This window comes from Theropithecus gelada, chromosome 1 (genome assembly GCF_003255815.1).
Source record: "Theropithecus gelada isolate Dixy chromosome 1, Tgel_1.0, whole genome shotgun sequence".
In the NCBI taxonomy this organism is placed as follows: domain Eukaryota; kingdom Metazoa; phylum Chordata; class Mammalia; order Primates; family Cercopithecidae; genus Theropithecus; species Theropithecus gelada.
This window is the reverse complement of record NC_037668.1, coordinates 135,514,803-135,541,348: the sequence shown is the minus strand read 5'-3', so window position 1 is coordinate 135,541,348 and position 26,546 is coordinate 135,514,803. Positions and strand designations below refer to the sequence as shown.

General features: G+C 36.4%; 1 protein-coding gene across 4 annotated transcripts in view; it reads right to left on the bottom strand.

The window, feature by feature from the left end:
* The window catches only part of NTNG1 (netrin G1), a 354,079-nt gene that overhangs the window by 46,168 nt on the left and 281,365 nt on the right, over positions 1-26,546 (bottom strand). Inside the window, exons 6-7 of one of the 4 annotated variants that reach the window (XM_025366053.1) lie at positions 9,518-9,685; positions 3,664-3,798 (exon numbers count right to left, since the gene is read on the bottom strand). The exons of 1 other annotated variant lie outside the window; for it this stretch is intronic. In XM_025366053.1, the coding sequence (XP_025221838.1) occupies positions 3,664-3,798; positions 9,518-9,685 (303 nt within the window). Of the gene's footprint in view, positions 1-3,663; positions 3,799-9,517; positions 9,686-21,788; positions 21,855-26,546 lie in introns of all 4 variants that reach the window. 2 more of the 4 variants (XM_025366062.1, XM_025366072.1) reach the window with 2 other exon arrangements.

Here is a 26,546-nt window from a genome sequence, read left to right as displayed (position 1 = left end):
TCATATTATTACCCCATTTTAGATGAAACACCAGGCTTAGACGGTCGAAGTAATTTCCTCTTAGTCTTGCAGGTCATAAGAAGCGGAGATGGAATTCAGACCCTGGTCTGTATGAATCCAGAGTCTACTCAAGCATATTCACTTTTTCTATTCACAGAATATAGGCAACAGTGTCAGTTGCTGAATACCTTTTTTAAATCTTCTGTTCCCAAACCCAAGTCCTTCTGGATCACAATTCCACATGGCTCCTTTTGACAATCCTCTGGGAGGACTGGAACCTTGGGCCTGGATCCCTTGGACTCTTCTTGATATCTCCTACTGCCTCCCTGGCAGTGCCTACCTAAATGTCTGCTTACTTTCAGCTCATCACTGCAATACCACTGTCAGCCCTACTCTCCCACTGGTTTTCTGCTTGGTGTTGATTTCGTGTTGCCAGGTTAATAGCTCTTCCACTAATACTGTGGCCAAATCCAAGGATGGGTTCAACTCAGGGCAAGTGGAAGTCGGGGTGAGCAGTGGGAGAGAGGAAAGGGAGACAGGGATGCACTCGAGGGGCATTTTTGAGTGCATTCATGTGTGTGAGGACAGGAACCAAATGAAAAAAAAGTACATATCAACCTTCCAGCACCAACTAATCAGAATGTACATCAACTATAATCCTGGAGCAGGTGCGAGTGGCATGCTACTGTGACACGCGTTACCCCATTATTGCTGATCCTTGGTGACAGCCCAAGAGATCCCAGGCGAAGGCACTTCAGAATCTTGGTGAAGTAGCCATTTACTAACTGACAGAAAAATTTCTATATTTTAACATAGAATACCAGCCCTATGTGGGCGGGTCTAAGAGAAGGAAGAAAGATTTCAGAGTGAGAAAAATCTCCTATGTTCTCAAAGGTGCGTTTGGATGATGTTAAATTTATATATCAAATCTAATTTCAACCCATTCCATTCCTTTCTTTACTTAGTAGCTAGAATAATCTTTTTAAAAACAAATCTGTTCCTTTCATTTCTCTGCTTAAAACCATATGATGGAACCCATATCTTCTTCATATGATGATTCCCATTTTCTTCCCTGACAACATAAAATGACTTAGTTTGGGATTCATGAAACCACATAATCTAGTCTCTGGATGCTGTTTAACATCTCCCCTTACTCCCAACATATGTGTATGCTCACACACACACGCACACACACACACGTTCTGGAACACAGTGTGTTATCTCAATCACCTTTACCCAAGCAAGATTCCTATCCTGGAAAGCTCCACTGATCCTTTAGTGCTTAACTACGTGTCACTTCTCTGGGAAGCCTTACTCCCCATGTTGGACTTCACCAATAAATAACATGTACATTCCTCTTATTGAGCTCTGATTACCTTCTATTATAATTGTTAGGCCTCTCACTTGGAGGTGAATTCCATGTCCACATGTCCTCCCTCTTTTCATCCTTCTGTGCCCTACCATTAGCCCAGTGCCTGAGTCATGGTAGGTACTCAACACATACTCAAAAGAATAAATGCATTTTCTCTCATCATCTCAGTGATCTATGTAACAAATATGTGAGGTTCTGGAACTGAGGCACAGAGGGTTTTATGATTTGTATGTGGTAGAGTAAGGCTTAAATTCAGTCTTTTGATTCCAGAAGGGAAACGTTGGTGACAATATCATATCTTTTACATTACTCCGATAATTAATATAGAAAAATTGGGTTAGGTCCATTTTGAGATGCATTTTCCCAAAGCAGGATTTATTTATTTTCCTCTCCCAAGTCTTACGCTGAGTGCACTCCAGCAACCCATTCTTTAGGTCCTGCTTCCTCAGGAGCTTTATTTGAGATCTCTTTGAGAAGTGTGTCTTAATTACAAAGTCTCCTTATTCTTTATGCCTTGAGTCTTGGTGCTGGTTTTGATTTTTCCTTTGCCTATTGCCCTTCTCCTCTCCTGACTATTGGTCTGCTCTAGGCCTTGAGGTCTAGCTGTGCCATGATTGATAGCTTCCCTCTGAGCCCTGACACTTGACATGGTTGCTGGGATCCACCAACTCTCCCAGGCACTAAGGACTAGCACTTTCTGGAAAACAATAGCACACAAAACTTTTAAACCATGGCTTTATCTAGGCCTTATGTGCAGGTGTGCAGCCTGACTTCTGACTATTTGACTGTCTTTCAGTGTTCCTCTCCAGCAAGGATGGAGACCTTAGTCCCCAGTTCCTGGATCCCATTCTAACCTTGGCCTGCTCAATGCCAAAATTTCACCTTATTGCCAGAACTCATTGCTGCCCATGGCATTTCATTTTAGATTTACATTACTTAGAAGTATGGCTGCCAGATAACTATGTATTCCATAAGTAACAGAGAGAACATTCTATAATATTCTATAGAAAATGGAGCTACATAGTTGTTATTATAGAATTCATCATACAGAATTTATTTTATAGAGTATAAAAGTTGCTATTACTACTGCATTATATAAGTAATATATAGTTTTCTATAGAAATTGGCTTTAGATGATTCCTGCATGCTGACATTTGTTTCAAGTGAAAAGTAAGCAAAAATAACTCTGGGGCTGCGCTGTCCAATATGGTAGACACATGTGGCTATTAAGCCTTACAATATGGCCAGCCCTCACTGACATTTTCTGCAAGTATAAAATGCACATCTGACTTCAAAGACAATAAAAAACATGAAAAATATAGCCTTAATAATTTTGATAGTAGTTATATGTTGAAAAATAGTATCATATAATTTGAGCTAAATATAATAGTTATTAAAATTAATTTCTCTTATTTCTTTTTACTTTTTTAATGTGGAAAACAAAAGCATCTCAAATTACATATATGGCTAGCTTGATTTTCTATTGAATCACACTGTTACACAGGATATGTCTTGTGGTTCTTTAATATTAGCAAACTACCTATGTATAGATGACATGGAAAGTTAGTTCAGAATTCAAAAGCAGAAAAGGTTATAAACGACAGAAGGAACCTTCTGCCTTGATTTTAAAATTCATGTTCCTTGTACACACTGACATGCCACCTGCCTTGACAAGCTTTGAAGACCTGGTAATCTCAAGAGAAATGGGGCTGAACCAAATGACATTTGTCCACAGCTCCCCGTATAGTGCCTAACCTCAGAGGTTTAAAATCAATATTGTTTTTTGTCATTTATTTTACCCCATGTTTAAACATTCCTTAGATTTATTACCTTTAGGTTTTCGGTTAAGATTCAGTGATGGGTATGATAGCAAGGGTAGTAATAAGTTATGTAGATATCATTTAATTTATGAACCCTGGAGCTCCAGGGTAACTTTCACTTCAAGAAATATATTAACCACATGCACATCACCCTTCATTCTGCGGTGAGGATTTCCAAGCTGGGTCCCTATTGTGCCACTTAATTTATGGTCTGGCCAGGTATATGGATCTCCATACAATATTTCAATATAAGTTGCTCCAGCTAACTGAGGGGATGAAGACGGGCTTCAAAAAAGCCAGCTGGACAGCTGATGGATTGCTCTCCCACACATTGGCCGCAGTATTAAGTAGCTTTTAAAACTTGTCAGCGGTTTGGATCTTTTTCTGCTCTGAGAAGCTGCACACACCGGCCTAGCCAAGCAGAATCAGCCATGCTGCAGCAGGCAGAGGGCAGCTCCCAGAGTTACTTACGTTGACAGCCGTAGTGCCAGGAATTTCCCGGCAGACACTCATCACACTTAGGCCCTGTCGTTCCAGTCTTACACTCACAAAATCCTGAGCCATTACAACGATCATGGATTGAGCCCAAAGGGTTACAATAACACTCTGTAGAAACAAGACAACACACAGGCTGGAGACAAGTCTGCATGGCTGATAGGTTATCAACACAGGAGCGTCATGTACTTAAATGCATCACTTACTTAAAGAAAGATGTCCATTAATGAAATGCTTTGGCAAATATGGCTATTTCACGATCATTTGTTTATTTGCTTAGCCTTCCATGATATCATTTTTATGATATGAGAGGAAATCAACTGAAAACTTCCAAGGAAATAAGACATGCTTTTCACTGGTAACAGATCGTAATGGAGATTCCATTTGTTAGGATATTTTTAGATGGTTTAATAAATACCATGAGAAGTTTGTATATCAAGGATAAATCAATATGCCATCAGTGTAAAATGTGTTTTAAATTATTCAAATGGGCTTAGCCATTGCACTCAGTACTTGAGAACTGCTGAACATTTAAAAAGTACAATATGAATGCATTTTGCTCATTCAAAGGTAGTTTTACTTTATGATTTGGGACAGCACCTTAACTTATTCACGTATATACTATTTTGTGATGAGCCTTTAGATGTTGCATTTGCTAGGCATATTAGTGCAGCTTTTATGCAGCCCAGATTAACAATCATGAAAGAAAAATAAACTTTGTAATAACAAATCAATTTCAACATAGTTATAATTTAAGATGTATATTTTTCATTATAATGTCTGCTGGCAGGACAATATAGCTTTGCAAAATAAAAGGTGAATAGAGTGTTTTCTTGATTCCTCATGCATTCTTATATAGGATATTTTTACTTCTGAAGTTCTATCTTGCTTAAAGCTTGAACCAGAAATGGATATCCTTTAGGCTTCTATTAGCTGGAAAGATAGTGCAGGTAGCTTGCAGCTTTTGGGTACTGTGAGCTAAAGTTCCTTTCCTCATTACTCTTCTAATAATTTTGGGGAAGTTATTGTGCCTCTCAGTTTCCATTATTTAAAAATGGGTACATTAAGCAGTTCCCTCACTAAAAACCAAAAAAACTATACCATCCAACTAACTGAGAGAAGTCTTGAAAATTTAGTTTAATATAATCAAGTTTAGCATATTAGATTTGCTATGGGGATTCAGGGTTTAGCCTTATGGATGGATCCAGGGGTTTGACTCTAAGTTTGTGTCATGGACACTAATTATATATTCTTCAAATAAATGTGGAGCACCTTAGAATTATGATTTATTTTATGCTAATTAAGTCAGGTTTCGAGTTCAGTATTCTTATAAAACAAACATTTATATGATGAATAGTTATATACGTAGGTAAAAATAAAACTTAATAAACTCTAAAATGCTTTCTCCTTGCCTGGCTTAGTTTGTACTTAACAACTAGAGTTTTGTTTTAAATTAACATTTTCTATTTTAATATGCATGTGTATATGGAAGCTGATTAAAAATATTTTAAAATACTAATTTTGTGAAAGCTTTTAATGTTTGTCTGTACACAGGTACATTATAAATTTGTACCAATATCGAAACTGTAATTTTTTTCACTGTTTAAAGTGTGTAAGTTGACAATGAGTCACCAACATTTTGTAAGCCAGTAAGCAGAGTTACATCTGGCCAACGTTAATTCACATACTCCTCCAGTCAATTAGCCCATGACCATTCATTAATATAAGGTTTTAGAGGCAAAACATGTAAACAAAATTAAACAAAACAGCAGAACATTTAAACCATAATATATTCCCAGTCATTGTCATAGGAAAATGTGGGTAAGTATAATGTTTTGCAGTCATGAAAATAAAGGACAAGAAGGGGTGTGACCTTCTCTTCACCTTACATAACAAATAATTCAGTTTTTAAAAAGTATCATTTATGGAATGATGGTCAATGGTGGATGCTGGAATAACGCAAAGAGCTTTGGAGGATCATATTTTATTCTATGAAATTAGGATGAACATCAGGACTGTTAGATTACAAAGCAACATCAAATACCTGGGGGGGCGGGGCTTGATTTAAAAGTTATACTAGAATTGATTTATAGGTATTAAAAGTGTCTTATATTTTATTCTATTAAAGGTACCTCTGACTACTGGATCATGGGTTTCAAAGGGGAATTAAAAATAATACATCATAATTTTAAGAAATGCTTAGCAGCAGCAGCTGAACTCTGTTTCATTGTGATGCAAAGTTTGTTAGCAGGATTATTAACAGTGATTAGTCAAGGTCACAAACCATATATCCTCTAGCTTCCTGCTTAATGCTCAAGTTTACATGAAACAGAAGCATGCAAGGATGTCATCTTCATGTAATTGCTGCGTCATCACAGGGTAATTACATGTATCTTTGGAGACATGTCTGTGTTTGGAATTTGTACAAGAAATGGGCAGATTCACCAGTAATTACAAAGCAGCAATCACGGTGGCAACATGGAATAGCCTGTTGCATTTTATATCTGTCATAATATACAATGATGCAAGTATTTTACAACATCTATTTCATCACACAGAGCCTACATTTTGTCAAAGATATGAATTGTTCCTTCACAGTAAGGGTGGTGAATTTTATTGTCAGTTGTTAAAGAATTGGCAAAGGGTTCTTTTTTTTTTTTTATTTTTAATGTAGGTAAGACTTAGATGAAGTTCAAGCTTTCCAGGATTAGTGCCTTATTCTGTGAAAGTGAATGGGGTAAATATCCCTTCATTTTCATTAGTGCTTGCTATACAAAATGGCATTAAAATTAACTCTCAATTACTTCTGATGTATCCTTTCAAATTTAATACTCAGTCCTGCCTCAAGCCCTTTAGGAATCTTAACTGTGGAAATAGTCTCATAGGGCAAACCTTAGCAATGGAGCCACAGGCTTCCAACGGCCCTGAGAGGGCAAACTCCAGCATCGTGCACAGGCAGCCCCAGTATCACTGCCCTCAGAGCCTCAGGCAGTGTGAGTGAAATCTACAGCTTTTTAAGGAAATTGTTATTAATTCATTGTCTGTATATAAGCACTACAGATAAAAGATAGACCTTAGTACCTATCAGCTAGCCAGATTTTTCAATTCATTCTTTAAACACAATTTTCTCCTTTAGAAAAGGGCAATAATTTAGGAAATTAGGGTGGGTGAGGGAATAATGTAGTTAATATTACCTTATTTTATTTTATTTTATTTTATTTCTTGAGATGGAGTCTCACTCTGTAGCCCAGGCTGGAGTGCAGTGGCGCTATTCTCAGCTCTCCACCCTCGAATTCAAGTGATTCTCCTGCCTCAGCCTTCTGAGTAGCTGGGATTGCAGGCACAGGCCACCACACTCAGCTAATTTTTTATTTCTTTCAGTAGAGATGTGGTTTCACCATGTTTGCCAGGTTGGTCTCAAACTCCTGACCTTAAGTGATCCACCTGCCCGGGCCTTCTAAAGTGCTGGAATTACAGGCAGGAGCCATTGCGTCTGGCCTAATGTAGCTAACTTTAATAGTACCTAAGAATGCACCCCTTTGTGTTCACCAAGTACTTCGTTTGGTTTCCAGTATAAAATCCTAAATAGAAACAGGTTTAACTCAATAAAATGGAATTTTCCAAAAGTTTATAATTTTAATTAATAAGCTTTCTAGAAATGGAGAATAAAACTCTTCTTGATTTTTAAAAGTAAAAATAAATACAAAATTGACATTGTTTTTCATATTTCTTCTTCTTAGTTTATGTGATTTAAAAGGCAGATGCTGAATGGATTGTTTTCTAGTCTGTGTATAATCAAATAAGGATTCACAACTGAACTATATACCTCTTAAAACAGGATAGAAAGAAGCAGATTTGGAGTTCACAGTGTACCTCAGAACTGGAAAAAAGGCCAAACTTCCTAATAATAAAATACTCTAAATAAAATATACTGTGATATTAAGTTACCTGATAAGAGAAATTTTATGGAATAAAATCTTTTCTTTTAAGGCCTTTATTAGATTGATTTAAAATAATATGAAATATTATAAAACATTTTAATCTTATGTATTTTGTAAAAATGGTTAGGTTTTTTATCCTGTGTTCCTATTTATTTTAGCTTTTTTGTTGTTTACCTATTTATAGCATGACATTTATATATTTTTACAAATGACATTCAGTAAAATGTACTCTGCATTCAAAATTTAGACATCTACATGTCTTTTGATTTTTATTAATATCCTCAAGTCTTTGTAACCCAAGTGTTATGAAGACAATTGAACTTCTGTTCATAAACTCAGAGTGGAATTGCTGCTGTTATTCAAAACATATACCATAAGTAAAAGTTTGATAAGCTTAGCTTTGCTAATTGTATCAGTGGTTGAGAGAAAGTGTTTAAGCTTTGAAGTCAGAAACCCTTTGCTGTAAGATTTGGGTCAAACTGCCTTACTCTTCTCCATGACAAGATAGGGGAAATAATTGGTGTAATACTTACCCCACTGTTTTGTTAATGAGGATTAAGTAAAAACAAAACAAGACATCTGCAAGCAGGTTCACAGTTGACTAAGCATTTCCTGTGCATCCCATTTGATCCTCACCCGACTAGAAGGCTCAAATGACTTACCTATGGCACACAACTATGAGATAGCAAACTGAAATTTGAGCCTAGCTTTCTGGCCTCTAAGTCCAGTACTTTATCTCCTAATTGACAAAAAATAAATAAGGAGATGCTCTGAAATATAGAAAGTACTGTAGACACCAACAGTATTATATATATTTGGCCCAATTTGATTAAAAACAACTCTACAGCTATTTTTTGTGACACTCGGATCTTGACGATCCAATCAGAGGACAATGGTCACAGAAATACGGATTGGATTTCTTTTCTTGATAAAAAGATTGCTTGTCATTTTTCAGCTTGTGTCTCCTATTGAACATACCTCAATGCGAAAAAGTCTACCTTTAAAATTGGGTGCCTATATAGCTACCTACTGGTGTGATAATGGCTACACATATATTTTTCAGCATTTCAAATATATGCACTGCTTAAGCGTGAATTATGAAGTGAAATTCCATTTATTGTTTCTTATTTTTCCATTGGCATCCCCACATTCTTAAAGACAGGTTTCATTACATAAAAGGTAGATTTTCTGGGTGGGAAAGGCGCCTGGTCCTCCCTAGATGCCAAGAGCAGTAGTCACTGGTGGGGAGGAAAGGTAAAGTGCTCAGGCACCTCTGCGGACGCAGTTTTCCAGGGCTAAGATAATTAATTGCCTAGAATACTTTTGAGAAACTACTCCTCCTTTTTGGGAGCTGTAGGAAAATTCAATAAATGGAATTTCATTGCTATGGATGAAGAAGTCAGACAAACTTTTACATTTCCAGTTGCTAGTTATTTTCAATTTCAAATAGCAACATTTTCAATCTATCAATACTCACTGATCGCCAATTATATACCCCACTTTTTCATATCTATAATTAAATCCTGTATAATGAGTTTCTATTTTGAAAGTTGAATGTATAATTTAAGGCTATAAGATCAGTTCAGAATCATCAGGTTTTAAAATTTCATACAAAAACAAAAAACAGGAAGAAAGAAAATTCTTAGTTTCTTTAACATGATTTCTGAGATCATCATATTTAAAGCAACAACATAAGGATTCAAAGTATATCCCCCAACTATAATTTCAACCAATACAAGTAAATTTTAAGTCCACCACAAGGATATTGGCTCCATTGAGAAGGTTCATTCTGGTTCAACCACGGTGCATATCACCAGCCTCTCCACCCTAAATATCTCCCCATAGCTCAAAAGGCACAGAACAATAGCTGAAATTGTAATGGAACTGACCTATGCACACATTCTCATCGTCCAGTTGTGCAGAAGCATTTCTGAAGTAGCCCAGCCTGCATAACTCACAGTGCTGCCCTCTAGTGTTGTGTTTACAGCTCACGCAAATGACTGTATTTAGCAGATCGATATAACTGCATCGATTGGAGTGGCCGAAGCATTCACAATCTTGCAAGGAAGAACAGAAATGTATACAAAGTGTATACAGTAGCAGAATAATAGCATACTACATGCTTGGGTAAAATGAGGGATGGAGAAAAGATGGTGGAATGGCATTACATATATGTGATTCAACACGACACATGGTGGCAACAGGTGGTTGTGACTGGCATGGAAATAGCATCTGTTTCAAGCAGGATAGAAAGGTTGGACATTCAGAACAAGACTGAAGATTGTTAATTCTTGGCAGACAAGATGAACAGAAGCATTTGCAGGTGTACGCCTTTTAAAATTTGGGAAGCCTCAGTTTCCAGTGATGCAAAAGTCTATTTTTTCTTTTTATTTTTGCAGATGGAGAATGTTACTGTCTTTGCACCATTTCCCTTATTTTCTCTTCATCTTTTCAGCCTTAAAAAAAGTGGGAGGGGGTTCTGTGAGCATTGAGGGTCTGAGTACCATCACCATGGCTCCTGTAGCTCTCTGACATCATGCCAAGACAGCAAATCAATCGGGGTTTCATATACATCACGGCAAATTTAATAGAGTTCTAGACAACTAAACAATTCTTTATTTTGTTTTTCCCCAATGCTAAGAGAAGATGGCTTTCTTAAGCCTTTCTTCAGACCAAATCTGTATGTGTATGTGTGAGAGAAGACACAAAAATTTGGGAGATAATTTGTGTGAAAAAGTGCTCTTCAGATTTCCTCCTTTTCTCTTAAGTTTCAAGAATAGTTTGCTATAAAAGAAGACTTAGGCAGCTACTGTAACCCCACATTTCTTTTCCTTGGTTTCTCTAATATGTTAGAGGTGTCTCTGAGGCTTAGGAGTGATGGTGGTAATGACTAGACAGGGAGATGAAGAAGATCATGAGAGTAGTTGGGGAAGGGTGGAGGGTGACCAGATTTCTTCTTTCTTGCATCTCATCTAGAGCAAGAAGTTGTAAATCCAATTCAACCTTTTTAAAATAAATGGTAATGACAAAGTCTCTGTCGGTAGAAATAATTAGCACAAAAGTGTGAGTGGTAACTAGGTGGGGTACCTGTTTTGCCTTCTTGGAATATGGGAGTAGGCCTAGCTGGACATTTATAAGGAAGGTCAACCAGGATACTGCAAATTTCGTTTGTTTAAAAATATTTCTTGCATCAATATCTTGCTTTTATTTTATCCCACTAAGAAGCTAAGCACAGTCACTATTTGAACACACATTCCTTCTTTCATTCATTCATTCAATAAATATTTTGATTGAGTTAGTCTACCTATGTGTCAGGAAATTGGCTAGGTGTTGAGTTACTATTTTGGCCTACATAAAATTTTTCAAATATTATATTTTGATGACCAGAGTAAAAATGAGTAAGTGTTGTCAAGTAAATAATAATAAGAGGTGGCTAACTTTTAAACTTTTAAAAAATTAATATGCTACCACTCATCAGAAAACTTCGTATTCATTTGTTAGAGAGCTAGTTACTACAACAGGAAGCTGAGAACAAGGTCCTGATGGAATGAAATCAAATTTGGATAGAAGCAGAGGATACTGGAAATGGTGAAGCATAGAAGATAACCAGAAACAGTGTCAGTAACTTTGGGACCCCAGTTGCTAAAAGAGAGGCAAAAAGAAAGGGGGGATCCTGAAGCCAAGCCACTTCCTTTATTTGAGGTGAGCTGTATCACCATGTGTACGTGCACAGGGAGAAGGGTGAGTGTGAGGACGGGAAGAAGTCAGAGGGGAGGCGAGTATGAGGAGAGGGAGAGTACTGGGAGAAGGTAGCCTTGAGACTCCAATTTAGGAGACAGTGTAAGAAAATATCCAAATAAATTTAGTAGTAAAGGCATGCCAGGTTGACAATAATACTACCACCAATGGTCATAGAGTTACAGGTTACTAAATTAAAATCTCTTGTAAAACAACAAGCATTTCCCACCAATCCTCTGTACCGCTCTGAGTTACACCTTATTTATACTGGCATTACTGACTCCTGAGGAGGTCAGAAAGGCTTCTAGAGCCTTCTCTGTTTGAGAGTTTGAAATAAAGACAATCCTTCAGGACTAGAGCCTTTTGAGAGCAGTGATTGAAGGAAGAAAACTCAATTCTCAAACCTAATTGCTTCCCAAGGACTTTTTGAGAACTGCCTGGAGTTCCTGAGGAGGGGCAATAACAGCCCTGCCCCTGGGTCCCCTCCTCTGGAAGAGGTCTCTTACTGGCTGTCCTTCTTCAGGTTCCCTAACCCGGGTTGGTTCTTGGTACATCTAATTTAATTAACAGAGCTTTGTTCAAAAGTATCTTTGATGTGCAAAAATTCATCTAGGAGCTTTCTACAGCTACATAGAAGCTTGTTGCCTGGAAGCTTATTTAGTAAGTAAGACAACATATGCTCAGATAACCAGAACAAAATAGTATGTGCAGAGAAAAAATAGTGACACAAAGCAATCTAAGTAGGAGAACTTCATTTAACATGAGGGGAATTAGAAAAAATGTCCTGCAGGACATGCACTCTGAATCTTCCTTAGGGCAGGTAGAGTTTATTAAAACAAAACGGAATAGGAGGGAATGAGCATTTTAGGTGAAAGGAATAGAGTGAAGAGTGGGCAAAGGTATGAAGCTGGGGCAATGTAGAGAATAAGGCTAGTGACTTTTCATAGTATGGTTCCTTTGTGGGTACCTAAAGGATTCTGTAGAGTCTGCCCAATGGCCAGAACTACATGATTTAATCTACCTGACAAAGCTTTATCTGAGGAAAAAACCAAATCTGTAAGATACCCAAGTTTGACAGTTTAAGACCCATTCCATGAATCTCCGTAGAAATGTTAAATGTGATACTATCACTACTATTATCTGAATTTAATGAATAGTACACATTTCTGTGGTGACATTAACTATTTATGGGTTTTGTTGAAAAACTAATTTATTAATTTTGAAAGGAAAAGATAAATAATTGTATAAGAAACCATATTTAGCTAAACATACAATAGTATAACTTTATTTCAAGTGATAACTGGGTACTTTAAATGTTTTATAAGCATTAAAATGTTTCATAATGTAGAAAATGGCTAATAATAACTTGTTTCTTTTAAGACTTCTAGTACTCTCCTGAGACTTTGATAAAGCTGTTATGTCTGGCCATAATATATTTGAGAATATAAAATAAGAAACAGATCTTTGAAAGTGATTTGAAAAACATGAGAGTATTATATAAATGCAAAGTATTTCAAATATGACTCAAACTGCTATATTATTTTTTGGTGTTCTCTTCATTTCCTACTTTTTAATACCTGGTCTTTCCACACAGGCACAGAACCTATTAAGATATAGCTTGAGCTGCATTATCCTACTAAGTTTCTGAAGGGTTGATATTAATAGCTTAATAATTTTTTGATTCTTCAAATCACTGACCTCCCATGACCTCCCATTTCTTCTTATATAGTATCCATAGTCCAATCCTTATAATCACTTCCTTTTATATAATCCCTCGGCCTTCCACCCTCCAATTATAAGGAAATCTTGATCCCGGTTAAAAGTTGATGCTGGTTAAATTCAACTCTCCAGGAAGTCCTAGTCAGAGCTATCAGGCAAGAGAAGGAAATAAAAGGCATTCAAATTGGAAAAGAGGAAATCAAATTATCTCTCTTTACTGATGACATGAACATATACGTAGAAAACCCTAAAGATTCCTGTAGGAGAATCCTAGACTGATTGCCGACTTCAGCAAAGTTTCAGGATAAAAAATAAATGTACAAAAATCAGTAGCATTTCTATACACCAATAACATTCAAGCTGCAAACCGAATTAAGAACTCAATCCCATTTACATAGCCCCCAAAATAAAATAAAATACCTAGGAACACAGCTAACGGAGGAGGTGAAAGATCTCTACAAGGAGAACTATAAAACACTGATGGGATAAATTGTAGACAACACAAATAAATGAAAAAATTTTCCATGCTCATGGGTTGAAAGAATTAATATTGTTAAAATCACCCATTACCCAAAGCAATCTAAAATTCAATGCAACTCCTATCAAATTTCATTTTTCACAGAATCAGAAAAACCAATCCTGAAGTTCATATGGAACCCTGCCCCAAAAAAGCCCAAATAGCCAAGGCCAAAGCATTTCTAAGCAAAAGGAACAAATCCAGAGGCATCACATTGCCTGACTTCAAATTATACTACAAGGCTATAGTAACTAAAACAGCATGGTACTGGTACAAAAATAGACATACAGATCAATGGAAGAGAATAATAATAATAAAGCCACATACCCACAACCATCTGACCTTCCAAAGTGGACACAACTAAACAATGGGAGAAAACACCCTATTCAATAAACAGTGCTCAGAAAACTGGCTAGCAATATGCAGAAGAATGAAACTGAACCTCTATCTCACCCCATACAAATATTAACTCAAGATGGATTAAGGACCTACATGTAAGACCTGAAACCATAAAACTCCTGGAAGAAAACCAGGGAAAAACTCTTTTGCACATCAGCCTAGGCAAAGAATTTATAATGAAAACCCAAAAAGCAAATACAACAAAAACAAAAATTAAAAAAAAAAAGGGACTTAAACTAAAGAGCTTCTGCACAGCAAAATAAATAATCAACAGAATAAATAGACAACCTACATAATGGGAGAAGTATTTAGAAATTATGCCTCTAAAGACTAATGTTTAAAATCTACAAGGAACTCAAATAACTCAACAAGAATACAACAAACCACCCCATTAAAAATTGGGAAAAGGCATGAACAGACATTTCTCAAGAGAAGATGTACAAGTAGCCAACAAACACATGAAAAAAATTCTCAGTATCACTAATATTCAGAGAAATGTAAAGTAAAATCTCACTAAGGTGCCATCTTACACCAGTCAAAATGACTGTAATTAAAAAGTCAAAAAGCGAGACATGTTGGCATGGATGTAGAGAAAAAGGAATACTCATATACTATTGCTGGGAATGTAAATAAGATCAAGCTCCATGGAAAACAGTATGGAGATATCTCAAAGAACTAAAAAGAGAACTGCCATTTGACCCAGCAATTCTACTACGGGGTATCTACCCAAAGGAACATAAATCATTATATAAAAAAGACAACTACAGTCATATGTTTATTGCATCACTATGTATGATAGCAAAGTCATGAAACCACCCTAAGTCTCCACCAATGGTTGATTAAATAAAGAAAAAGTGCGTATACACCATGAAATACCATGCAGACATAAGAAAGAATTAAATCATGTCATTTGCAGCAACATGGATGGAGTTGTAGGCCATTATCCTAAGTTAACTAACAGAGAAGCAGAAAATCAAATATTGCATGTTCTTATGTATAAGTGGGGGTTAAAGGAAGGGTACACATGGACATAAAGATGGAGAAAATAGACCGTGAGCACTCTAAAATGGGGAATGTTTGAAGGTTGAAAAATTACCTACTGGGTACAATGTCCAATATTTAGGTGATAAGTATACTAGAAGCCCAATCCCCAGCCATTATGCATGTAATAGCCATGAAACACACAAGCACATGTACCCCCTGAATCTAATTTTTTTAAATTCAACTTTTCATCTCTTCATGCTCATATCCCAGTAGCTAAATGTGGCTAGTTTTTCTCCAACCATTTAGAAACAAGTCTCATTTGAAGTTCATGACCATAAAGCTCAACGGGGTCCCCAGAACTGCCTGGTAATCCTTCCTGAAGCAGGGGGCTTCTGGGACACCACACTCTCTAGGTTCTCCTCCTTCCCAACCCATTATTGCTTTTTTCTCTCTTTCGCTTTTTGTCCGCATCTCCTCAAATGTCTCAAGGTTTAATCCTTGGACCTCTCTGTTTCCTACATTCGCCCTAGATGATTTTTACCCAACCCCATGGTCTATATGTGGGCCATTCCAAAATAGTTATTTCCAGGGTGGACTGACTCCCCAGTTAATTAGTGAGACTCCCTTCAGCATCATCCATGGTGTGCCACTGCCTTCCTAGAATTTTCACTTGGATGTTTTATAAACATTTCAACTTTAACTTGTTCAAAGCTGAGCTCTTTAGTTGCCTTCCTAAACTTGCTACTCACCCAGGATGCTCTATCTCAGTAAATGACCACTCCATTCCTCCAACTGCTTAGCTTACACCTCTCACCATCTCTACCACCTTTTCCTTAGATGCATCATCAGCCCTTTCTTGGATTATTGCCATCATCCCCAAACTGTTCTTCTGGCCTCCACCCTTGTGATAATGTCATCTCCACACAGCAGACAGAGTGACTCTTTCAAAACTTTAGTGAGGTCATGACATCCCTCTGCTCATCATCCTAATGGCTTCACATCTTATTCAGAATAAAAGAGGAGTTCATTAATTCTCTAGTGACCTAGCCCCTGTCCTCCCTGGGGGCTCACTGCTAGCACTCTCCTCCGAATTCATGGCACAGTGCCTCCATGTTGCTCTTCGAACACACCAAGCACTTCCCAGGGCCTTTGCACTTGCTGGTATGGAATACCCCCAGACATCTCCATTATTTGCTTCCCCACTTCTTTTTAAAATATCTTCTCAAAGAAAATTCTCTGAAAATTTAATCTGAGATAATAGCCCCTACCCACATACCCTAATCCCTCAATTTCCTAATCTTATTTATATTTTTTCATAGACTTTATAATATTCAAAAAGTATATGCAAAAATAACTTCTCCCCCTCTAGTTGAGAGTAAATATTCAAGGGAAGACTGTGTCTGTTTTGTGTACAATTATAACTACAGAACTTAAAATATTGCCTGGCATACACTAAGCACTGAAAAAATATTGTCAAATGAATGAATGAATGATGATCCTGAGACTTTTTCCTTTGGGGAAATAGAGGAAAATACAGAGAAAAGTTATGTTTAAATTCATTCCTTCATCATTTGAATTCCTGAGGAGAATCTGGCTATATCCTATATATTAAGGAGTTTAGAAAAACAGTAGCCACAGAACAAGCTACAGCTGAGTTAGTGACTATTTTAGCTGAGAGTCGACTACATGTCTATTAACAGATCAGCTTAGGCAGAGAAAAAGCAGGTTTCTGAAAATTGCTGTGGTTTTATATAGTTTTTAATCTCAAATTGCGTTTCAGATGAGTTTTATTACCGTTGTATAAGCAAAACTAAAGGGGGTCTTTAGCTTTACGTATACACAATGTGGCATGGCAACCTTTGGCAACACATATTTATTGAGAACTACCCTGTACCATGTACAGCCATCATGTACCAGAAGACAAAGGGAATGAGGTCCAGGTCTTCAGAGTCTAGTGTGGGGTTTCTCAGCCTTGGCACTATTGCACTTTGGGCCAAATAACTTTGTTTTATGGGGCTGTCCTGTGCATTGTAGGCTTTTCAGATGCATCCCTGGGCCCTCTATGGACTAGATGACTAGATGTGGTAGCATCCCCCAAACTGTGATAAACAAAAATGTCTCCAGACATTGCCAAATGTCCCCTGGAGGGCAAAATCCACCACATCCCCACTGAGTACTGTTGTTCTAGTGAGAAGATAGAAAAAATACTATATATGTGTAAAATATACGATATATTGCAATATAGAAGGCAGTTGTGATAAAGTACTTAGTACCTAGCCAGAGCAATGAAGGCTAGAGGTGTTTTACAAGGGGAAGGGTTCAAAGTTGACTTTCTAGATAAGGAAAGGACCAACTCTCCTCTAAAGTTTAAAAGGTTCCTTCTGACTGACACTGGCTGGGGAAGACCTGGGCGGATAAGAGTTCCAGGAAATCAAGAGGTTGGATACAGAGAACGAAAGAAAAAGAATGTTACTAAGAGGAGGGGATTCAATTTCTCCTCTTTTGCCTCCTCGTTCTTACTGTTCCCCATGTTGCCTATAATTACATTAGTAAATTATCTCTGTAAATATAACATAAAACACAATGAACGTGGCACAATTAGAACAGGTAGATTTTTTTTTTTTTGGCCAAATGAGGAAAGCTAATTCAAATCCAGAGCTGATTAAAATTAACTTTAGACATTCAAAAAGAAAGAATTTGAGAAAAAGACCTTAAAGGTGAAGGAATTGGAACTCTAAAAAGAATTTTCCCTTCACTGCATTAAATGGAGTGATTCTGGGAATTAAGCTCTAGCATTTTCCTTGTCTTTTCCACACCCACAACCCTGTCTTGCATCCTTACGTAGCTGTTGAAGCTCTTCCACACATATCATTTGACGATGATGTCAATTTGTCTATGGTAAGTCTACCTCATTGGGTAGCTTCTCCCTGCCTCCAGGAATGTGTCTGGACCTCATTGGTGCTGTGTCCTCAAGAAACTAGAGATGCAGGGTCAAATTCTAGGTTCAGAGGCCTCTTGTATATCCAGCACGCTTGACATGACAGAAAAGAGATGAACTTTACACATACTTTTTCCTTCCTTTCTCCTTCACCTCCTTTGTTTCTTTCCATATGGCATCCCTATGGTGGCTTCAGTGACTGCCTATATGACACACCACATACCCAAATTGATCTGTTACCCTCTGAGCCTGCATCTGCTCTTCTCATACAGGACTTATTTCCCAAAATTTCAAACCGAACTGGGTCCCCCTCAACCCAAATTGGCATCTTCTATGTTCTACAGTTAAAAGCACATTTGAGAAAATTTTGACATATGGTTTAAATACTCTTGGTTTCCCTTTTCCCATTTCCTGACCAGTTTCCACTTTTTCTCTATATGCCACAGAAGGACAAATTCAACATTGATTAAAATCTGGGAAATGACTAAATTCAATAAAGAATAGGAAAACATTATGGTCATTTTCACCAAATGGGTCAAACTAAGTTCAGATTTTATTAATAAATGTATTTCTTTGTAAGAGGTGTTTTATGAAAAAACAAAAAACAAAACCAAAATGTGACATATGCCCAACAGTCAAGGGTGGAAAACAAGACACACCTGTTACACAGGACATTTAAAGAAAAAAATGGTGAAATAAAAACAGAAGTCTTTATGTTTCCTGAAAAATCTTCATTCTGTGAATGACAGATGCTAGCTGGAATGGGCCATTCATGAGTCACAGATGAGATGCTGCTCACTTTCATTTAAAGAAAGTAATATAACTACTATTTTTGGATCATAAGCAACACTTAATCCAATGCAGATCTTCACTTGCGTTTTTCAAAGTTATTCAAAACAGTTTTTTGGAAGCATAAATTCCAAGATGTTTCATTGGTCATAAAGCGAAATGGGCACCATACATGGAACCTGCCATTCTGGTCTCATGAAAAGCATCCTTGAAACTCACTATAAGTGGGTTTCCTTATTTTCAGTGCAAATGAGTATCCATGATGGTGCTCTAACATTCATGATCTGAACAGGAACCTCAACCATTGTAATTGTTATTCACACATTAATCTTTCAGAAAACAAATGTAGCATTTTTAATTGCAGTCAAGTTTCTGAGTGAAGCATTTTTTTTCTTACAGATGATTCTCAGTACTATTTGATGCATTGATTGATATCAGTCAACATGCCTCACCGATAAGCTGATGGGTACACTTCACAGATATTCCAGATTCATACAGTGCAATGTTTCACAACACATAACACCATGAAATCACTGTATGAATCCAAGAATTCCTACCTCTCTTGTGGTTTGCAACTTGAACAGAAGAAACTGTTGACAAAGCTAATTTGGGAGCAACTGGATAGGTTTAAAAGAATGAACAGTAAATTAGAAACAATAGTGAAACGTTCAAACTGTAATAACTTATCACCAACCCACTTGAAAAGTAGCCCTAAATTAACAGACTATTTGTATCTGTTGTTTCTGGGAGTTTATTTCAATCACAAAGTAAGGCTTGTATTTGGCTGCAAATGGTTCAACATTGTCAGTAATACAGTTTAGAAGTTTTCTTTTCAGAGGGAAAAATCATTACCATTTAAATCAAGAATCCAGTGAAGCAAGGATGGTTCCCATAACAATACGGATAGTAGGATCCCCTACTGTCAATCTTTTAAAATAGTAGTTGTGTTGTCAGTTGACATTATCATTGCCTCGGTTCACCATGACATTCTGTGTCATGATAAACTAGTCGACATATACACCATTCAGACTATTCTTGTTGAACTGATTAGGCATCCTAGAACATAGTCCCAATAGTCAGCCATTCAGCAGCATTTGGGTCTATCTCCAAGTCACCTTGAACATGTGTACCTTTAAAAGTCGTCTTCTCAGCATTTATTACCTTTTTGATGATATCAGCTTGTTAACGGCAGGGATTTCTCTCTATGTTTGCCTGCCATTTATTTTCCAATTATTCATGAAGAGTTGCTTGTGAAAATAGCCAAAACAGGATAGAGCCTGATGTTCTTTGCAGATGCTGACAAGATAAATTACAGCTGCATAGAACTGGCCTCTGCTACCAAGTGCACCTTCCGCTAAAATTTCAAAGTTTAAGCACTTTGCTCAACTGGTCCACTTCTCAGTAGATTTATTTGAACTCATTATCCACATTCTAAGAAAGTGCAACTGGAATCACGTAACAATATTTCTGAAAGTGTTTTGTCCTGTGACTCTCACAGACAACACAGCAAAATAATTAAATGGGCCTATTTCAGGTTTTGAACAATGCATAATCTTGTTCAGCTCAAAACTCACTGTGGAGAAGTGTTGTCTTAGAGCCTGTGTTGTATAATTTGTGAACTATGAAATTCAACAGGAAATACTGAGTGACATTTCACTGAAGATGCTGTCATTGAACTTGCCAGGGAATAAAGCCACTAAACCTCCTCCGAATCCTCACAGCATTATACTAATAGGGGCGAGCTTGATCTGTATTTCTTCTTTCATATATGTATGCAGAAACTTGAAAAAATTCATTTGGAGCAGATGATTAAGATAATTCTATTTGCTAGTAATATATGTATCTAGGACAGTCTAGATTTCATCACTCTGATCAAGGACTGAAAATGCAGCCCTTCCAATTTGACTCCTCAACAAATTGCTAATATATTTTGTTTTGCTTAGCAGCTATTTCCTGGTTCCTCCTTTTGCTCATTTCCTCTTCCATCTGTATTCATTAGAGCTTTAAAGGAACATCCTGTATATAACTAAGGAAGGTGGAAGCCAAAGATGTGCCTTTTTTGAAGAAGAAGGAAGAAGGCAAAATAATACAATCTTATGTTAAAATAAATTCCTATTTATACATGACTATATATATCTATAGGCTAGATGTTAATATTAATTTAACATTACACTGAAGCTTATGAAGTTTATTGCTCAGCCTTTAAAAGTTCTCTTCCTGCGTAATCACATTTCTGTCTATCAGTGTTGTTTTCTTTTTTCTTTTTATTTTCTTTTACTTCTTTGACATTAGGAGTTAGAAAATAATTACTGCTCTAAGGACAGACAGAGAACAGATTGCTCTAAATGCTGGAACACATGAATGTTAATTGATAAAGAAGATAAAAGGAAAAGTTTTATTTCCAAGAAGGAAAATTTACTGTGATGTGAAAGACAGACCAAGGGGCGGGCGGGGGGAGTGGGGGGAGAGAGAGAGGGAGGAAGGAGGATATAGGAGGGAGAGGGAGAGAGGAGACTGGGAGTGAGAAAGAGTGTGTGAGAGAGGCTAAAGGGGGGGAGGAAGAGAGGAAACTGGAGGGAGGGAAAGAGACAGAGAGATTGCTCTAAATTTTTGCAAGTCAGTATGGAGCAATAGTCAGAGAAAACAGATCTGCCAAGTGTCACAATGCGACCTCTATGTATTTTCTCAGATCCTCAGTACAACTGAGGTACCAGTTGGTTGACTTAAAAGTAAGAGGAAGACATTGAGAGGATGCCTGTGCCACTCACACATTTTTAAGTCTTGTTTGTACTCCACACTGTGGTGGCAACAGAAGTCTAGACTCCTCTTGGGACTGACTGACCTTCAGTGTAATCTGGTAAAGGGTTTTTTAACTTCCATGTCATTTAATTTTCCCCTTCATCTTTCACTCTAATATTTTTGGGATACTCTTCATATTAGAAAAAAGATTGAATTATGATTCTTTCAAAGACATAGCATTCATGATAATGCTCTTACTTTGTGCTAAAAATGGCATATAGGATTTTCCCCCAAACATGTGGGATTTTATATCAGTAGGAATTTTACATGCTCCTACCTTGTTTTGGGTTAGAAACCTCAAGGGAAGAAATATTCGGCCATATCCTATTAAACTTTGGAGGATCTGCATGCATCAGGAAAAATCAGGGTATGTTATTTTCAGCTATAATGTCATTTGGTCTAAACAGAAAATTATATGGATAAAGACACAAACCACACATCTGCTCTTTAACTTGGCTGTGATGCACTTAAACAAAACATGACTTCCACATCAAACAAGAGCAAGCAATTGATGATTCCCAAAACATTGAATGGACATTAAATATATAGCTACTTCCCTACCAAAGCTACACATTTACTTTTAAAATAAGGTAGAGTGTTCTTACACACAAAAAAAAATACAAATAAGGACTTCAGCAATCCAAACCATTATGTAAAGCTGGTGCCTGAGCCTAGAAGATAACACTAAAGAAATAATTTCTCACTTGAGGATTCCATTCTCCTCAATTTATATTTACAGATATGAACTGGTTGCATTAGTCTTTCATGATAGAGTCTTTGGGGTGTGTTTTAAGTGTGAGCCATTATCTCTGAAAAGGAGTGGATATATTTGCTATTTTTATATGTGTAGTTTCTCAGAAAAGGAAAGAGGGATACCTGGCGGTTTTGGCTTATGGAGAAAAGTCCAAGCTGCTTCCTACTGTATCTAAGGTTCGTATGTATGGGTGTGTATGTGTTTTCATGATGCCTTTACCTCAAAATATGCTTCTAGAGTTATTGGTTCCAATGCAGAAATAAATAAAAGCATTAATTAATTTAAGAATTGGTATTATTTATGTCTTGGTATTATTTGTGTCTTCCAGTTGTGGAAGGCAGAACATCCAGGCTAGGATTTAATGTTTTTAAACTACTTTTGTGAAGATGCATAGGGCATGACTATTAAAGCAGCTATTTTATGACTAAAATCCTACCATCTATTGAGTCCAGTCTCAAAACCACATGTCTTGTATTGTCCTTTGGTACCACCCAGGTCTGTAAGGATGGCTCTTGGCTCTAAATTTGTGTAACCTGTTACTTTCAGTGCTCCTGTTTTCTCACTGATATGTGGACAGGCATGAGTTTTAATATTGCCAGTCAAAATTTTATAGGTCGATTTCTCATCTCTCTAATTGGATTGGATCTCTTTGAAGAAGGGCAAAGCCTTGCAGAGGGCTTCGGTAAATATCTGATAATTGAGAAATAGATATCAAGTGGCTATGCTACTGTAAACAGGTTATTATCATGTTGTTTCCTCCATAATTAGATTATAGTGCCTTCTTCCAAGACAAAAGACTTGCACTATAACTTTGCTTTTTAAATATTTGCTAGAAAAGCTGATCTGATAGAGACAACAGAGCTGTTGCTCTGTTCTGCTCTGTTCTCATACATCTATCCACAAAGGCAAAGGAAATCTTGATGATATCTATGAAAATTTGTGAAGGAAGAAAGAATGTAATAATTTTCCACATCAGTACTCAGGTGTTATTAAAGAAATAAGTATTTGGTAACATGTAGGCAAAATATGTAAGTTAATTGACTGAATGTTGCTTTTCACTTGAGTATTTTGATGATGGGTAGATATTGAATGGTAGATATTGAGTTAATAGGACCTACTTGATCTGTGATGATCAGCTTTGAATAACTATAAATTTGTGTTCTGAGGAAATTAGTATTGTCTGTATTCCCAGAAATTGTTTTATTTAATAAAGCTTTCAAGTATTAGTGTGGTTTTACATAAAAAATGTATTTGTATTATTAGTATCAGATTAAGACAATCTTAGTTTCGTGAACTAGCTCTCTCCATCTTTTTCTGTACAGAGACAAATATAGGTCATAAGTAGGGGTGATATTTGCAAGCTTAATGTTAAGTAGTGACTGGTTTGTCTTGATAAAATGCAAGTACTAGTATGATTTATTATTTTGTTATTGAGCTTTGCCAAGAAATTTAAGTAAAGATAATAATTTTATATTAAATCAATTTTAGAAATGAGTTCTGAAAAAAATGCTATAAATTAAACTTTATTTCATATTTGAATATTTTAAATATTTGTCTGTGCCTGTATTTTAGTATAACTCCTTTCTTAGTGTTTTATGATTTTTTTCCCCCCAGGATGCTGAGTTTCCAGTTTATGGATCTTCTTATATGTATTTAAAAAATTAATGTAAGTCATTCTACTTTCAAATTGCTGAGACTTCTTGACCTGTATGTACTTATCAAGATAGACACCTCACTTACAATCTGTTCCTACTGAGAATATAATTGTCTTCCGTATTGTGTACCTAAAATATTTTCTTGGGCAGGGGAAGCCTTTGTGTTTGCCTGGGAATATAATTTGACTTTTTTTTTTCAAATAATTTTCATTATGTAGAATGCCTAATCTCCTTGAACTACTAAATCTCAGAACCACCAGTAGCCATCGTATGAAAATCCTGATAAAATTCATACATATGTCCAGTGGGACAAAAGTTTATGTGCTCTGCATTTTCCTTGGGAGGAAAAATGTTATCCTGTAAAAATGGATACTGAAATTTGTGGCCTCTAAAGTCCTATAGTGTGTTACTGACTGCACATATATATTTTAACATTTGGCCATAATGAGATTTTTTAAATTAATATCTCATTTTAATTTTTAAATGTATTTTGTTTTATAATTGCAAGACCAAGTGAGAAAACAACTTAAAATTAGCCAATTACTCTCTGAGTAATTTTACTTTTTATTCTAATACCTTAGCATGTAGTAAATGCTCAACAAATATTACTAACATTTAATTCTCAGAAGTAAATTAAGCATATTAGAGGCTACTTTAATAGTATGACTGAGAGTAATTCTATCTTATCACATCCAATTCCAATGAAAGTTTTTGTAGAACATGAAGTTTCTGCGAATTCTTAGTGAGAAAAGTTCTTAGCAATGGAAACAAATTATAATACATCAACAATATTTGTATTGCTTCTTTGTATGAACTGTTGTAGAATGTATCAATTTCTTTTTTTTTTTTTTCACAAATCAACTAGGGAAAATCTTTGGGTCAATATGAATGTCTCAGAGTGGTGTTTTGTTACAAGGCAAAGGGCACTGGGATTCAGAAGATGAGAGGTCTGATCCCTGTTCTGCCACTAAGGAGCTATCTGGCTGTTAATTCCTCTGGATTTTACTTTCCTAATCTGTAAAACAGATAAGGAAATTTCTAAGGTTTCTCTCAGCTGACAAGTTCCATCACTCCAGTGGTTCTCTCATGGCCTAGCAGCATCATAGTAAAGTTCATGGAAGGGTGATGCCTGTAGATATGAGGCATCTGTCATTTGGAGAATCTAGTGGATTAAGAATTCCTTGTGTGATGAGGAAATTCTCCCTACATGCCTTAACTGTGGACCTTTTGACTGTCAGTGAAACCCAAACTGAATTGAGAAATTATTGTAAGGGTGAGGGGAAGGATTACGATATGCTTATAAATGACAAATCATTCAGGAGTAGTTTTTTTATGGAAAGCACTTCTTCTTAAGGATCCTGGTTCCATACCTTTAGGAAAATTGACAATTTGTCTTGAGGATCTCCCTGGTCAGGCTCCAAAGACTATGTCTACATAGGTAGTATGGAGACCAAAATCACTTATTCCATAACTGCCTCCTTTAAAATATAAAATATCTGAAATGCCTTTTGGTTGCTATTATTAGTCTGAATTTTCAGATTGTATCTGTGGGAAGCCTAGAAAGTAATTTAATATTTAGGATAAATTTATTTAGGATATGATGCATGTAAATAGAGCTCAGGCTGGGTTAAAAGCCCTGTTCCACCACTTTGACGACTCCTTAACTTCTTTGTGCCTAGCTTTTCTCATCTGCAAAATGGAATAGACAATGACACTATCTGCTATGCACTGTTGTCAAGACAGAATGAGTTAACATTTGCTTGGCATCGTAGTGAGCATTCAGTAAATGTTAGCTCATTCTATTTGTGGTTGCTATTGTAAATAAAAATCAGATTGCTGTACTATAAACAGTTACTGACTCGAAGTAGGAAAATAATATCTTCCCCTTTATTTTTCAGTATTAATTGTTCTTAAAGCAAGTGATCTGATAAGTTAAAAAGATCTCTTAAGATATAGCTTACTTTAGAGAATAATCCAATTCTAGGGTCTCTATCAATTACTATTATTCAGAAAGCAATACAAATTATTTTGTAATAATGTGGACAATATTTGATTTTTAACCTTTAATCTGAAAATGGTTAATTTCTAAATTTCTTTCGGTTTAGAGCCACATCAGCTTAGAATATGAATCAAATAGGTAGTTTCTCCAATTTTTTTTAAGAACCCACCCCCAAAACTGTTACATGACAATTTAGTGGTGGCACTTGAAATCAATTTTCATGAATGAGAAAAATTGAGATTTTGATTATAAAAATTAGACTCTGGAAGGAAATAGCTTCCTCTTCTGCACCTAAACAAAGCTCACTGCATTGTAAGTTGAAGAAAACTATGATAGAATTGCTAAATCTGACTGTCTAGTGCTGACGTCCCAGTGAGTCAAGCTGTAAAGCAAGCTTGAAACAGAAAACTAAAGACGGTTTATTTACATCAGGGAAGCTTTAGAGGTAGAGTTGCTTTAGAATAGTAAGTTGTCTTCTATCACACATGGCATCTACTGAGCAGCTTTCAAGAACACTGTAAAAATGTAACTTCCCCATCAAGGAGAAAGTTTTCTGATTTTGTTTTTCTAGTATTGTCTACCATGTAATATCTCATATTTTAGCTTAATTTATATAAATGAGAAGGT